The sequence below is a fragment of the Rhinatrema bivittatum genome, chromosome 1, assembly GCF_901001135.1.
Source record: "Rhinatrema bivittatum chromosome 1, aRhiBiv1.1, whole genome shotgun sequence".
NCBI classification, from domain to species: domain Eukaryota; kingdom Metazoa; phylum Chordata; class Amphibia; order Gymnophiona; family Rhinatrematidae; genus Rhinatrema; species Rhinatrema bivittatum.
In genome coordinates this window covers 39,163,357-39,176,184 of record NC_042615.1, presented here as the reverse complement: position 1 = coordinate 39,176,184, position 12,828 = coordinate 39,163,357, and the positions used below count along the sequence as shown (strand labels likewise).

Sequence of the window (12,828 nt, the reverse complement as noted above, 5' to 3'; positions counted from 1 at the left end):
TACATACCGCCGATCGAGGGGGTATGTATGGGGCAGACCCCCCGAAGGGTCTCCATGTGTGTGGACCCTCGCACCGAATCGGGGCCTAGCCCAAGGAGGGCTGCTCAACCTGATTTTAGACCTCGTCAGGAGGAAGATCGGTATGGCTATTCAAGCCTTGGAGACCGGAGACTTAAAAGTAAAGGTTTCTACCTTACCTGGTCTTGGAGCTTACCGGTCGCGTGCCGGGCGGTCTCCAGCTGTGGGGGGAAGAGGGGAATACCTTCACCGCTGCACTCGAATCTGCACCTGCTGCCTTTCAGCCACGCTAGGGGCTAAGTCCACGCCGGGAGCCAGACCAAGGCTTACCTCTAAGGGATACAGAGAATCACCTCAGGAAAGTCTCGACTGTGGGAGGGACCCTTAGGTTTCACCGCAGGAGAAGAGAGACTCTCTTCTTGAAGGTAAATTTTCTCTCTTCTTTATTGTTGTAAATGTTACACTATTCTCGTGTGGATAGTATCCGCATCTGCTATGGAGAAATACTGAAGAGCTAGGCTTACTGCACGGGTATATGTAGGGTGATGTCAGCTTTGAAATCTGACTCTGTCTCCCACCTGCTATCAGGAGAGCACAATACCCATTGGTCCTGAGTCCATCTGGCTACACGCTAGGAAACAGGAAATTCCCTTTCGGGACCTCCCCACTCCCTCTAAAGACACAACCAAAATCCCATCCCCTAGAAGCATTCAAACTGAAGTCCTAGAGAAAGCACGACAAGCGATAATATTCTAGAACAGTAAGAGCCCCACAGGCTACACTTCCCATCAGTGAGATAGTTTCACTGTAATCACAAGCAGGTCTGCCTTCAAAAATCTAAAAAGGTCACATCTGCTGTTCTTAGAGTTTCGGTGAGCCTTAAAGTCACCCAGTTACTCGAGATCTCTGCTGTATCCTTAGGGAAACCTCCGGTATACCCACTTGGACAATTCCTGAAGCAGAAAAGTGTTTTTTTTTTTGTTTTTTTTTTAAAGTAAAGTCTCACACCTTGGATCCTTCTGCACATGAATCTTCTTCTCCTCCATTATATCCATGACAAGCTTGTCCACCTCAGCTACATCAGCACTGACCGCCCTTCTTAGAACCTGGATAATATGAGAAATGACAAGTCCTTCATGAGGCAGGTGGTTTGGGGGAAACAGACTACTAATCATATAGGAAGTCCCCAGCTTCAGGCTTTGAGTTACAATTCAGAGTTATTTCTAAATCAATGCTCCCTTATCCAAAATTACAACACTTGTTTCAACTCTAAGACCCTAGACCAGGGGTGGGCAATTCCAGTCCTCGAGGGCCACAAACCTGTCAAGGTTTTAGGATATCCTAATGAATATGCATGACATAGATTTGCATACAACTGAGGCAGAGTGCATGCAAATCTCTCTCATGCATATTCATTAGGGATATCCTGAAAACCAGACTGGTTTGTGGCCCTCGAGGACCGGAACTGCCCACCCCTGCCCTAGACTGTCTCCCAACTAGCACACATTGGTGTGCCGACAAGCACGAGGCCTGGCAAGGTGACATCAGCAAGAGGAGTACAGGGACTTCTTCTCCCTGAAATAGTCAGAAAGAAGAAAAAAAATGCTTTTAGAAGTATTATATATATTACTAAATTCCAGGCTATTTTGGTGAAAATAAGGAATTGGACCCTGGTGCTAGAACCAATTCCCCATTTATAACATTGAAACAGATTCCCATAAGAACAATTTACGTTTCAGCTTAAGGCACATTTTTCAGGAACCAATTGAGTCTTAAATCTGATCTTTCCCTGTACATGCTAGTGATTCTGCATATTTATTCTGATGGGTCATGGGTCCTGCCAAGTGCTGCTCCCCTCATCCTTCAAAAAACAAAACAAAAAAAACCAACCACACACCTTTAGTGTTAAGCCTTCCCAGGCTTAACACTAAAGTCCTGAATGAACAGACTATGCAGCTCACAAAGGATGAAAACACTTATTTAAATTTAATATACTGCCTTTAAAAGAAATTTATCCAAGTGGTGTACAATAAAAAACACACAAATAGCATAAGTTTCAATAAAGGAAGAACAGTTATGATCTGATCCCCAACACACTATTTCCAGTGGCAGATTTTTCAAAATTCTGCAGCAATTATGTGCTAAGTTTGCATAAAGTTTCACACCTTTAACAAAAAAAAAAAAAAAAAGCCATTTTTTACATTGAAAAGGCATTTATAATGTATTTAAATATATAAACTATATACAAATAAAAAAAATATACCAACTACAAAAATTAACAATTTAGCATGTTAAGACAAGTTACAAAGTTAACTGTGAAATGTCACTTGTTTTCACTTGAAATAGTGCAACCATCCCTTTTATATTTTCTTGAGAAACATAGAAATGACGGCAGAAGAAGACCAAATGGCCCATCCAGTCTGCCCAGCAAGCTTTCACACTTTTTTTTCCATCACTCTCTCATACTTATCTGGCCTTTAGTACCCTTTTGGTTCTATTTCCCTTCCACCCCCGCCATTAATGTAGAGAGCAGTGCTGGTACTGCTTCTAAGTGAAGTATCTAGCTTAACTGGTTAGTGGTAGTAACCGCCTCAGTAAGCAAGCTACTCCCACACTTATTTGTTTACCCAGCCTGTGCCATTTAGTCCTTGTTGGTTGTTATCTGAATATAAATCCATTTTTCTTCATTTCCTCTGCCGTTGAAGCAGGGAGTTTCTCTGGATATGTATTGAAAGTGAAGTATCAGGCTTGTTTGGATTGGGGTAGTAACCGCCGTAACAAGCAAGCTACTCCCCGCTTTTTTGTGAATAGAAATCCTTTTTTCACATTTCCTCTTGCCATTGAAGAATAGAGCACTGTCGGAGTCGCAATTACCGGGTGTGTGTCTATTGAATAAGGGTATTATCTCCAGGTAGTAGCAGTCTTCCCTGCAAGCCTCCCTCTCTTCATTCACATCCTCTAGACCAGCGGTTCTCAACCTATGGGTCGCGACCCCGGCGGGGGTCAAACGCCCAAAACGCAGGGGTCGCGCGCTCCTGGTCTCTCCCGCTGCCGTTGCCGCCGGGCTGTCAGCACGTTCAAGCCCAGCGGGAACGGCAGCGGTGCTAGAAGAAGCCCTGCACCCGCGGCTGGGCCTTTTCTTCTTCCTGCGCCTGCCCCTCCCGTGACCCGGAACAGGAAGTGAATCGTGGTGCGCGGGAAGGAGAGAGAGCTGCGCCGCGCGAAAAAGTAGCAGCGGCGGCTGCAGCATCGGCCCCCGAGCAGTTGAAGCAGCCGGTAATGGAGAAAGGAGAGAGCAGCACGAGCCTCCCGCGGCCGATGGGATTCTTCTTTCTTGGCCAGTGGAGGCTGCTGCAGCTCCCATTTGTGCTCGGGGGAGAAGAGAAGTGAGTGAGAGAAAGAGAGAGAAGCAGCCAGCCAGCCTGTGTGTGATTGACTGGTCAGAGAGCTGATGTGTGTGTGTATGTGAGAGACAATGAAAGTGATTGCTCAGGGAGATGACTGATGTGTATGTGAGAGTGTGAGACATCAGTCAGGGAGGTGACTGATGTGTGTGTGTGAGAGAGAGAAAAAGCATGGAAGGGAGAAGTCTGGGTATGTGAGAAAGCATGGGCGTAAGAAGCCTGGTGTTGTGGGGGTGAAAGAAAGCATGGGAGTGAGAAACCAGGGTGAGTGTGCATGCATGAGAGAGAGAGACTGCTTGGTAAGGTGATGGTGTGTGTGAGAGAAAAAGACTGGTGTGTGTGTGTGAATGAGAGAAAATGTGATTCAGGGAATGAGAAGCCTGTGCACGTGGAGAGTGAGCATGGAAATGAGAGAGACTGGTGTGTGTGTAACAGAGAGAAAGTGATTATGGGAATGAGAAGCCTGTGCATGTGGAGAGAACAAGCATGGGAGTGAGAGACTGGTGAGTGAGTGAGTGTGTGTGTGTGAGAGAGAGAGAGAGACAGAGAAAGTGATTATGAGAGTGAGAAGCCCATATATGTAAGTAGAACACGGGAGTGGGAAGCCTGTGTGTGTGTGTGTGTATGGCATGAGAGAAACTGTTCAGGAAGGTGACTGGTGTGTGTGTGTGTGAGAAAGTGATTATGAGAGTGAGAAGCCCGTATATGTAAGTAGAACACGGGAGTGGGAAGCCTGTGTGTGTGTGTGTGTGTGTATGGCATGAGAGAAACTGTTCAGGAAGGTGACTGGTGTGTGTGTGCCAAAGACTGTTTGGGAGATGATTGGTGTGTGAGAGACAGAAACTGGTCATGGGGGCATGACTGGTATGGTGTGTGTGTGTGAGAGACATGGGCACTAAGGAAGAGGACCATAAGTATAGAGCTTAGCTTCTACTGCTGCTTCTGGTGAGTGCCACGGCCTGCAGGGAAGGGGAGTAGGAGAGCTGCTGGAGGGGGTAAGAAAAGGTGGCTTTTTAAGTTTATTTTTCTTGACTGCCATTTTAATTGTGTGATGTCTGCTTTTTTGAAATATTTTATTGGTGTTTGGAGAAAGTTTAATAGTTTTTATGCGTTTTTAATTGTTGGATGTTCATAGCTGTTTTGAAACATTTATTCTGCTTATTAGTATAGTTTTACAATTATTTCTGTGTGGGGATCTATAGCTGCTTGCTAGTTCTGTTTTCCTAATAAGAGGTGTATTGGTTTTTAGGACCTGATTTAATATTTGTAGTGTTGCCTTTTCATAGATAGGGTTGCTCCTGTTTGAGTGTATTCCATAATACAGGTGTAACTGTGTGCGGATTAGTTTATGTGCATTACTACAGATCCTGGGAGTATGTTAGGTCGGTTCTGTGTCTGTTACCGAGATGAGATATTTTGCTAGCATGTAAGCGTTTGTATCGGTCTTATTTGTTGTGTTTTCTCAGAGGACATGCATTGGTGGTAAACTGCTGTCTTTTCATAAGTAGGGCTATTGAGCCTGGAAATAGAAGGAGTTTGAGTTGCTGTTACTGAGATGTCACTAGAACCAGAATATCTTTTTTGTAGGGTGAGTTGTATGGGGAATGTCATAATTCTGCTTTACATCCATTATTGTGGGTCAGGGGGGTTCCTGTGGATACAAACTGTACTTTTACATCTAGCCCCGTGACGATCATGGGTCAGTGTGCCATGCATGTGAGAACCTATGGTGAGTTGAGTTACATTCACATTATAAATGTCATAATTAAATGATAAGTGTGCACTAAAATCCAACCCCATCTATAACCCCGCCCCCATATGACCAAAGCCCCGCCCTCACCCCACCCTCACGGGGCGAGGGCGGGGCGAGGGGTCACCGCAACATGAGGAACTGTATTGCGGGGTCACGGCATTAGAAAGGTTGAGAACCACTGCTCTAGACTTTATGGATCCACAGTGTTTATCCCACGCCCCTTTGAAGTCCTTCACAGTTTTGGTCTTCACCACTTCCTCTGGAAGGGCGTTCCAGGCATCCACTACCCTCTCTGTGAAGAAATACTTCATGACATTGGTTCTGAGTCTTCCCCCTTGGAGTTTCAAATTGTGACCCCTGGTTCTGCTGATTTTTTTTTTTCGACAGAAAAGGTTTGTTGTTTTTGGATCATTAAAACCTTTCAAGTATCAAAGTCTGTATCATATCACCTCTGTTCCTCCTTTCCTCCAGGGTGTACATATTTAGATTCTTCAATCTCTCCTCATAAGTCATTCGATGAAGACAATCCACCTTTTTGGCCACCCTTCTCTGGACCGCCGCCACCCTGTCTCTCTCCCTTCAGAGATATGGTCTCCAGAACTGAGCACAGTACTCCAGGTGAGGCCTCACCAAGGCCCTGTACAAGGGGATAATTACTTCCCTTTTTTTTTTTTTTTTTTTTACTCTATATTCCTCTCTCTATGCAGCCCAGCATTCTTCTGGCTTTAGCATCCCATTCCAGGTCAATTAGCTGCTGGATGGCTTGCAATAGTGGGAAATGACGGGAAGTCTGACGGAGTCCCTCTAGTACGGGGATTCGTCTTAGGTTCCCCCGAGGCACTTGTGCCCGGGATAGCCAGCTCTTTCAAGCTGTGTGTGACCAGGTCTGGAAGCTCGTCCTTGGTGAAGAAGCACTTCATGGTTTGGTGGGGCTCTGTCCCCGGATAAATTTCCCCTACCTCCAGGGGTTCTGATTCCTCATTTGAGCTGTCCGTGTCCCCGAAGGTGGGGCTTCTGGGTGGTGGAATCACTTCCCTGGGCATAGAGGTCCTGGGATGTTGAGGTCTTCTGGTGGAGGTTGCGGCCGTATTATCGGAGGCCCCGGTTGCATGTGGACGAAGGTATTCAGGCCTTTGAAAAATTCCACCCAGGAGATAGATGCTGGGTCTAAATTAAGAGGCGCTGTGTCCCTGGGGAGCCCCGTTTGAGGGAGGGTCCCGCTGGGAGACACTAGGTCCAGCGTACTGTTTGAGAAGCTGGAACCCGGCACTGGCTGGGGGGGGGGGGGGGGGGATTCCCCAGGGTCTCCTCGCACTGTATACACAGGGCCGTGGCCTCCTCATGCTGTGCAGCTCTAATGTGGCATGTTGGGCAAAGGCCCTGAGCTTCTTTTCCGGTGGTGCCATGGCTTGTGCGCGTAAAATACAGTTATGCGCTCTGGTACGAAGTTGTGCATGTAGGATTAGTACGCGCTCAGGGAGATGTGCGTGCTGTTGTGCGCACAGGTCGAAGTTATGCGCCCGGCACAGTTAGCACGTGGCTACGCAAGTCGCTTGTGCGCACGGTACTTGGGCGCGCGACGTTGTGCGCACAAGGTTTTTGTGTGCATGGCTCGGAATGGCGGACAGGGCGGCGAACAGATCAAAATGGTGATGGGGACCACGTGGACAATATGTCGATCACCTCGGAGGGTCTCCATGTGGGAGGACCCTCGGATCTGACCGGGGTCTAGCCCTGCTAGGGCAGATCAACCCGGTGGCACTGGTCCTGGCTGGCGACCTGTGCGACTCCGAGCTTCGGAGACCAGAGACCTTTAAGTAGACTTCTACCTTACCTTGTCTCAACACTTCCCGGTCTCGTTCCGGGCGGTCTCCGGCTGTGTGTGGTGGGGGGGGGGAAGAGGGAAAATACCTTCACTGCTGCGCTCGAAGTTGCATCCGCTGCCTCTCAGCCTCACCCGAAGTCAGGGGCTAGGTCCCCGCCGAGGGTCGGCCGCCAGACCGAGGCTTACCTCTGAGGGATCGCAGAAATCACCTCGGGAATTCTCAACTGCGGGAGGGACTCAATGGGTGTCACCGCAGGAGAGCGGGGCTCGTCTGTAGAGGTAAGATTTCTTCTTGTTTTGGTTTTCTTTGCTAAATTACTCTAAATGCCGTGCTAGTGTGCATAGAGTCCTGAACCGCTATGGAGACGGAAAATAATGGGGAGCTGCACTTCCTGCAGGGGTATATGTACTAGGGCTGACGTCAGATTGAAATCTGATCCGTCTCCAACTGCTATCAGGAGTACACTATATTCATTGGTCCCGATTCCATCTGCTACATGCTAGGAAAATGTCCATTTACCATCACACACATTGTCTTCTGTCTGCCAACCAGTTTGCAATCCAGGCCACTACCTCGGGACTCACTCCTAAGTTTCTCATTTTACTCACAAGCCTCCTGTGCAGGACCGTATCAAATGCTTTGCTGAAATCCAAGTAGATGACATCGAGCGCTCTTCCTCTATCCAATTCCCTAGTCACCCAGTCAAAAATGTTGATCAGATTTGTCTTCCCCTGGTGAATCCATGCTGCCTCTGGTCCAGCAATTCTCCCGACTGTAGATAGTTCACTATTCTTTCTTTCAGCAGTGACTCCATTACTTTTCCCCACCACCGAGGTGAGGCTAACCGGTCTGTAGTTTCCAGCCTCCTCTCTGCTCCCACTCTTGTGAAGAGGGACCACCACCGCTCTTCTCCAATCACTCGGCACCACTCCAGTTTCCAGGGATCTATTGAACAGGTCACTCAGCGGAGCCGCCAGCACATCTGAGCTCTTTCAGTATCCTGGGATGAACGCCATCCGGCCCTATGACTTTTTCCACTTTCAGTTTCCCCAGCTCTTCCCATACATTCTCTACTGTAAATGGAGTTACAACTACTCCAACTCCACGCCGGTTTCTTGTTAACTAGCAACGGTCCTTCTCCAGGGTCCTCTTTAGTGAACACCGAACTGACGTATTTGTTTAATATTTCTGCCACTTCGTCTCTCTCCACACATTGATCTTTTCCACCTTTCAATTTCACTATACCACCTTGCACTTTCCTCCTTTCTCTGATGTATCTGAAAAATGTTTTGTCACCTCGCGTTACCTCTTTGGCAATCCTTTCTTCCGCTTTACTTTTTGCCTTCTTGATTACTTTGCTCCCTCAGTTCTACCAGATATTCTTCTTTGTGCTCCTCCCTTTGGGATCCTTTATATTTCTTGAACGCTGTTCTTTTTGCCTTTATTTTGTCAGCCACCTCCTTTGAGAACCAGATAGAAAAGTAAAAAAAAGAAAAATGAAAACATATAGATTAGTTGCCTTGGTAATTGATCCTTTTAGTTTGGTCCACTGTTCCACATCTCTCTCGTTCTCCCAGCCACCTAGTTCTTCCTCTAGGTAGTTCCCCATTTCACCAAAGTCTGTGTTTTTGAACTGCAAAACTCGGGTCTTTGTGCTTCTTCTCTGTATCGTTTGTGTGGTATGAAACCATATCGTTTGATGATCACTGGTGCGGAGGTAGGCACCCACCTGGACAGAGACATTATCTCCATTAGTGAGCACTAAATAGAGTATAGCTCTCTCTCTCGTGGGTTCCATTACCATTTGTTTAAACAAAGCCCCTTGCAGGGCATCCACTATTTCTCTACTATTGTTAGATTCTGCAGAAGGGATACTCCAGTCTACATCCGGCAGATTAAAAGTCTCCAACGATCACCACTTCTCCCTTCTTTCGGATGTCTTCAACCAGATCTCTGTCATAATCTTCCTTTTGATTTGGAGGCCTGTAAACCACTCCAATATAAATGGATGCCCCATCATCTTTTTTTTAGGTCGGCCCATAGAGCTTCTTCATTGCGCCATCTTCCTTGCAGCTCAGATGCTTGGATATTGTTTCTGACATAAAGAGCCACACCTCCCCCTTTCCTATCCTCTCTGTCCTTCCTTAACAAGTTATAGCCTGGTATTGCTGTATCCCAATCATGTGATTCTGTGAACCACGTCTCCGTGACAGCAACAACGTCCAAGTCCGCCTCCACCATTAGGGCTTGCAGATCTGGGATTTTATTGCCCAAACTACAAGCATTTGTGCTCATAGCTTTCCAGCTTCTCTCGTTCAGATTAATACTTTTCCTGGACTCCTTTTGAGACTTTAGTTGAGTTTTGTTATCCACTTTACCCGTCACAATGTGCTTATTCCTTTGGTTACTGATCTGGAATTTCTGTATGCATTGGGTTTCTTCTCTCTTTTCAAATAACACTTCAATCTTTTTCTCCAGAACATCTTCAGTATTTAATACAGAGAAGGCTTTTTGTACTTTTTGCACTTGATACAGTGTGTGTCTCTGCAACACAGGTCTAGTTCTACCAGAGCCCACTGTAATCCTGTTTTGTTTTTTTTTAGTTCCTTAATGCCGTGAGTGGGGGGGGGGGGGGGGGGGGGGGGAAGGGGTAGACTTGTGGGCTGCACAGCTGCCAAGAACGGGTGTCTGTGGGTCCTACCTGAGCCCACTGTAAATCTCAATTTTCTTTGACTTTTGGTTTTTATGTAGTAATGGGGAATTAATTCCTGAATAATGTAAAGTAGGTGAGGCTCTTTTATTTGAAGCTAATTCAGTTTTAACTTCAGCCTGCTCCTTTTTCAAGGAAGAGAGAGTTCTGAGCAAATGGGGCAAGCCCTAAGTTTCCAGATGATTTCCCTCACAATAAAGGCTCCACAATGGTTGCATTGGATAATCCTCATTTTGGTAAATTTATGTGATGGATAACACCTAAGGAAATACCAATTTACTAATTTATCATGTTGACAATTATGTAAACTGGTATTTCTACTGAGAAAATTGACCATTTAATCCTACTCTGTTTCCTGTCTTTTAACCAGTTTGTAATCCATGAAAGGACATCGCCTCCTATCCCATGACTTTTTACTTTTCTTAGAAGCCTCTCATGAGGAACTTTGTCAAACGCTTTCTGAAAATCCAAATACACTATATCTACTGGTTCACCTTTATCTACATGTTTATTAACCCCTTCAAAAAAGTGAAGCAGATTTGTGAGGCAAGACTTGCCCTGCGTAAAGCCATGCGGCCTTTGTTCCATTAAACCATGTCTTTCTATATGTTCTGTGATTTTAATCTTTAGAACCCTTTTCATTATTTTTCCTGGCACTGAAGTCAGGCTACCTGGTCTGTAGTTTCCTGGATAGCCCCTAGAGCCCTTTTTAAATATTGGGGTTACATTAGCCACCCTCCAGTCTTCAGGTACAATGGATGATTTTAAATAATAGGTTACAAATTTTTACTAATAGGTCTGAAATTTCATTTTTTAATTCCTTCAGAACTCTGGGGTGTATACCATCCGGTTCAGGTGATTTACTACTCTTCAGTTTGTCAATCAGGCTTACCACATCTTCTAGGTTCACCGTGATTTGATTCAGTCCATCTTAATCATTACCCATAAAAACCTTCTCCGGAACGGGTATCTCCCCAACATCCTCTTCAGTAAACACCGAAGCAAAGAAATTGTTTAATCTTTCCATGATGGTCTTATCTTCTCTAAGTGCCCCTTTAACCCCTCGATCATCTAATGGTCCAACTGACTCCCTCGTAGGCTTTCTGCTTTGTATATATTTTAAAAGGTTTTTACTGTGCGTTTTTGCCTCTACAGCCAACTTCTTTTCAAATTCTCTCTTAGCCTGTCTTATCAATGGCTTACATTTAAACTTGCCAACATGTTTTATCCTATTTTCTTCTGTTGGATCCTTCTTCCAATTTTTAAATGAAGATCTTTTGGCTAAAATAGCCTCTTTCACCTCTCCTTTTAACCATGCTGGTAATTGTTTTGCCTTCCTTCCACCTTTCTTACTGTGTGGAATACATCTGGACAGTGCTTCTAGGATGGACTGTCATGACAGAGCAATATGGAATAGAAATTTTAACAGTAAATGCAAGTGCTACTGAAAGATACAGTTAAGTGAGCAAACCACCAGAGAAGAATGCACCCAGACTGGAGATCCTGAAGAAAAGACCATAAATCTGTCAGTGATGAGTACAAACCGCAGAAACTCCCCATTGAGCCACAACTGAAAAAGTGCAGGCAGCTGGTCTGAAATGTCTCAAATTCAACACTAATCTTGGGAAGCTCCTCAGGGTAGTAAGACAGCACATGACCTTATCAGTAAGACTATTTTCTTGTCAAAACTATAAGCATTTTTTTTTAAACTCCAACTTGACATGTTTTAGTCGCTACTAAGGCCTGAGTCAGCTAGTGTGGTATACAATGATTTTCAAAACCTGGTGCTCCCTAAAGGCCACCAGACCTACAAGGATGTAAATAGCTGGGAAGATATGTGTGTTGCATCTACCACGGCAGACCAAGTGTCTGACATAGCCACCAGGAAAGAAGTACTGGGGAGCACAATCCAATCTCACAGCAAATTTCTAAGAGCCATGCTGGCAGAAGTAGAGAAATATTTAGCAAACTTAAGTGTGGGTCAATTTTTAGGAGCCAGGGAAATATTTTCCCTTTTTTTTTGTTTTTCAATTTTCTTTTTGCTATTATGTTTTCTTTTGTTGTATCTATTCTGGTTTGCCGGGGCAGGAGGTTGCTTTTTTTCTTTTTCCACTCCTTCAGACATTCTGTACCTTTTTCCTCCCTCCAGTTTCTTTCCCTCCCCTCCCCTCATTCCCTACTCCTTTCTCTTCCAGCTTCTTCCCCACTCTCTCTCTCTGCCACATGGTAGCAAGAAGCAGCCCTGGGTTGCAGCACCTCTCCCCAGGTCCTGTTGGCAATGGCAGCAGCTGCATTCTTCCGTGGGCTCAGGCCCTGCTGGTGGTGCCAGGTACATCTCCAGCCCAGAGGTACAGCCATGGGTGGGACTGGCCCACCCAATTCTGATGGATCATGGTGATCAGTATTACTGCCCACACTGAAAACAAAAAAAAGATAGTAGCAGCAGTGGGGCTGCTCGAAGAGGAGCCATAGGATGCTAAGAAGTGGCCTTATTTGGCCCAGAGTTCTCCCGGGCACCAGCAGTTGATGTGTACTAGAGGCCAAAAGAGCCACAGGGAGATAGTGCTGGTCCTTCCCCTTCTGAGTGGTTCATGTCTCAGTTGTTTGGGCCGTGTAGGGCTCCATTGATATGGGGCAATAGCTGGATATGGAATGCACAGAGGGGGGGAGATATGGCACTGGGGAATGGAGGAGCTGCAATTGCAGACTGTGACTGCTGGCACTAGGTTATTCAAGGAGGTGGGGTGGGGGGGAGGAATGGGTGTGCTTGGTGGGAGAGTAGGAACCTGGCTTGATTTGAGATTGGGGGGGGGGGGGGGGAAGAGAGTGAAGATTGCAGGATTTAGGGATTGGGTGGAGGACTCAGACTGAGATAGGTTAAGGATTGAGGATGAGAGTTGAAACTTGAGGATCAGGTGGGACAGTGGTGGGTTAGTGAGAGTTAGAGGACTGAATGGGGAGAGGGTTGGGATCTAGAGATTGGATAGAGACTGAGGGAGAAAGTAGGGCCTCAGAGATGACTGGGGAGACAATGGAGAAATTACTTACCTGATAATTTTGTTTTCCTTAGTGTAGACAGATGGACTCAGGACCAATGGGTATAGTGTATTCCTGATA

The 12,828-nt window shown here is 46.0% G+C and overlaps 1 protein-coding gene across 4 annotated transcripts in view; it reads right to left on the bottom strand.

Moving 5' to 3' along the window:
- The window catches only part of ELMOD2 (ELMO domain containing 2), an 82,089-nt gene that overhangs the window by 51,246 nt on the left and 18,015 nt on the right, over window positions 1–12,828 (bottom strand). For all 4 annotated transcript variants that reach the window (XR_003856000.1, XM_029597057.1, XM_029597066.1 and 1 more), the window contains exon 4: window positions 1,027–1,124. Coding sequence is in view for 3 of the 4 variants with exons in the window: in XM_029597057.1 (XP_029452917.1) it covers window positions 1,027–1,124 (98 nt within the window). In the remaining variant the exon portion in view is untranslated. The remainder of the gene's footprint in view (window positions 1–1,026; window positions 1,125–12,828) is intronic.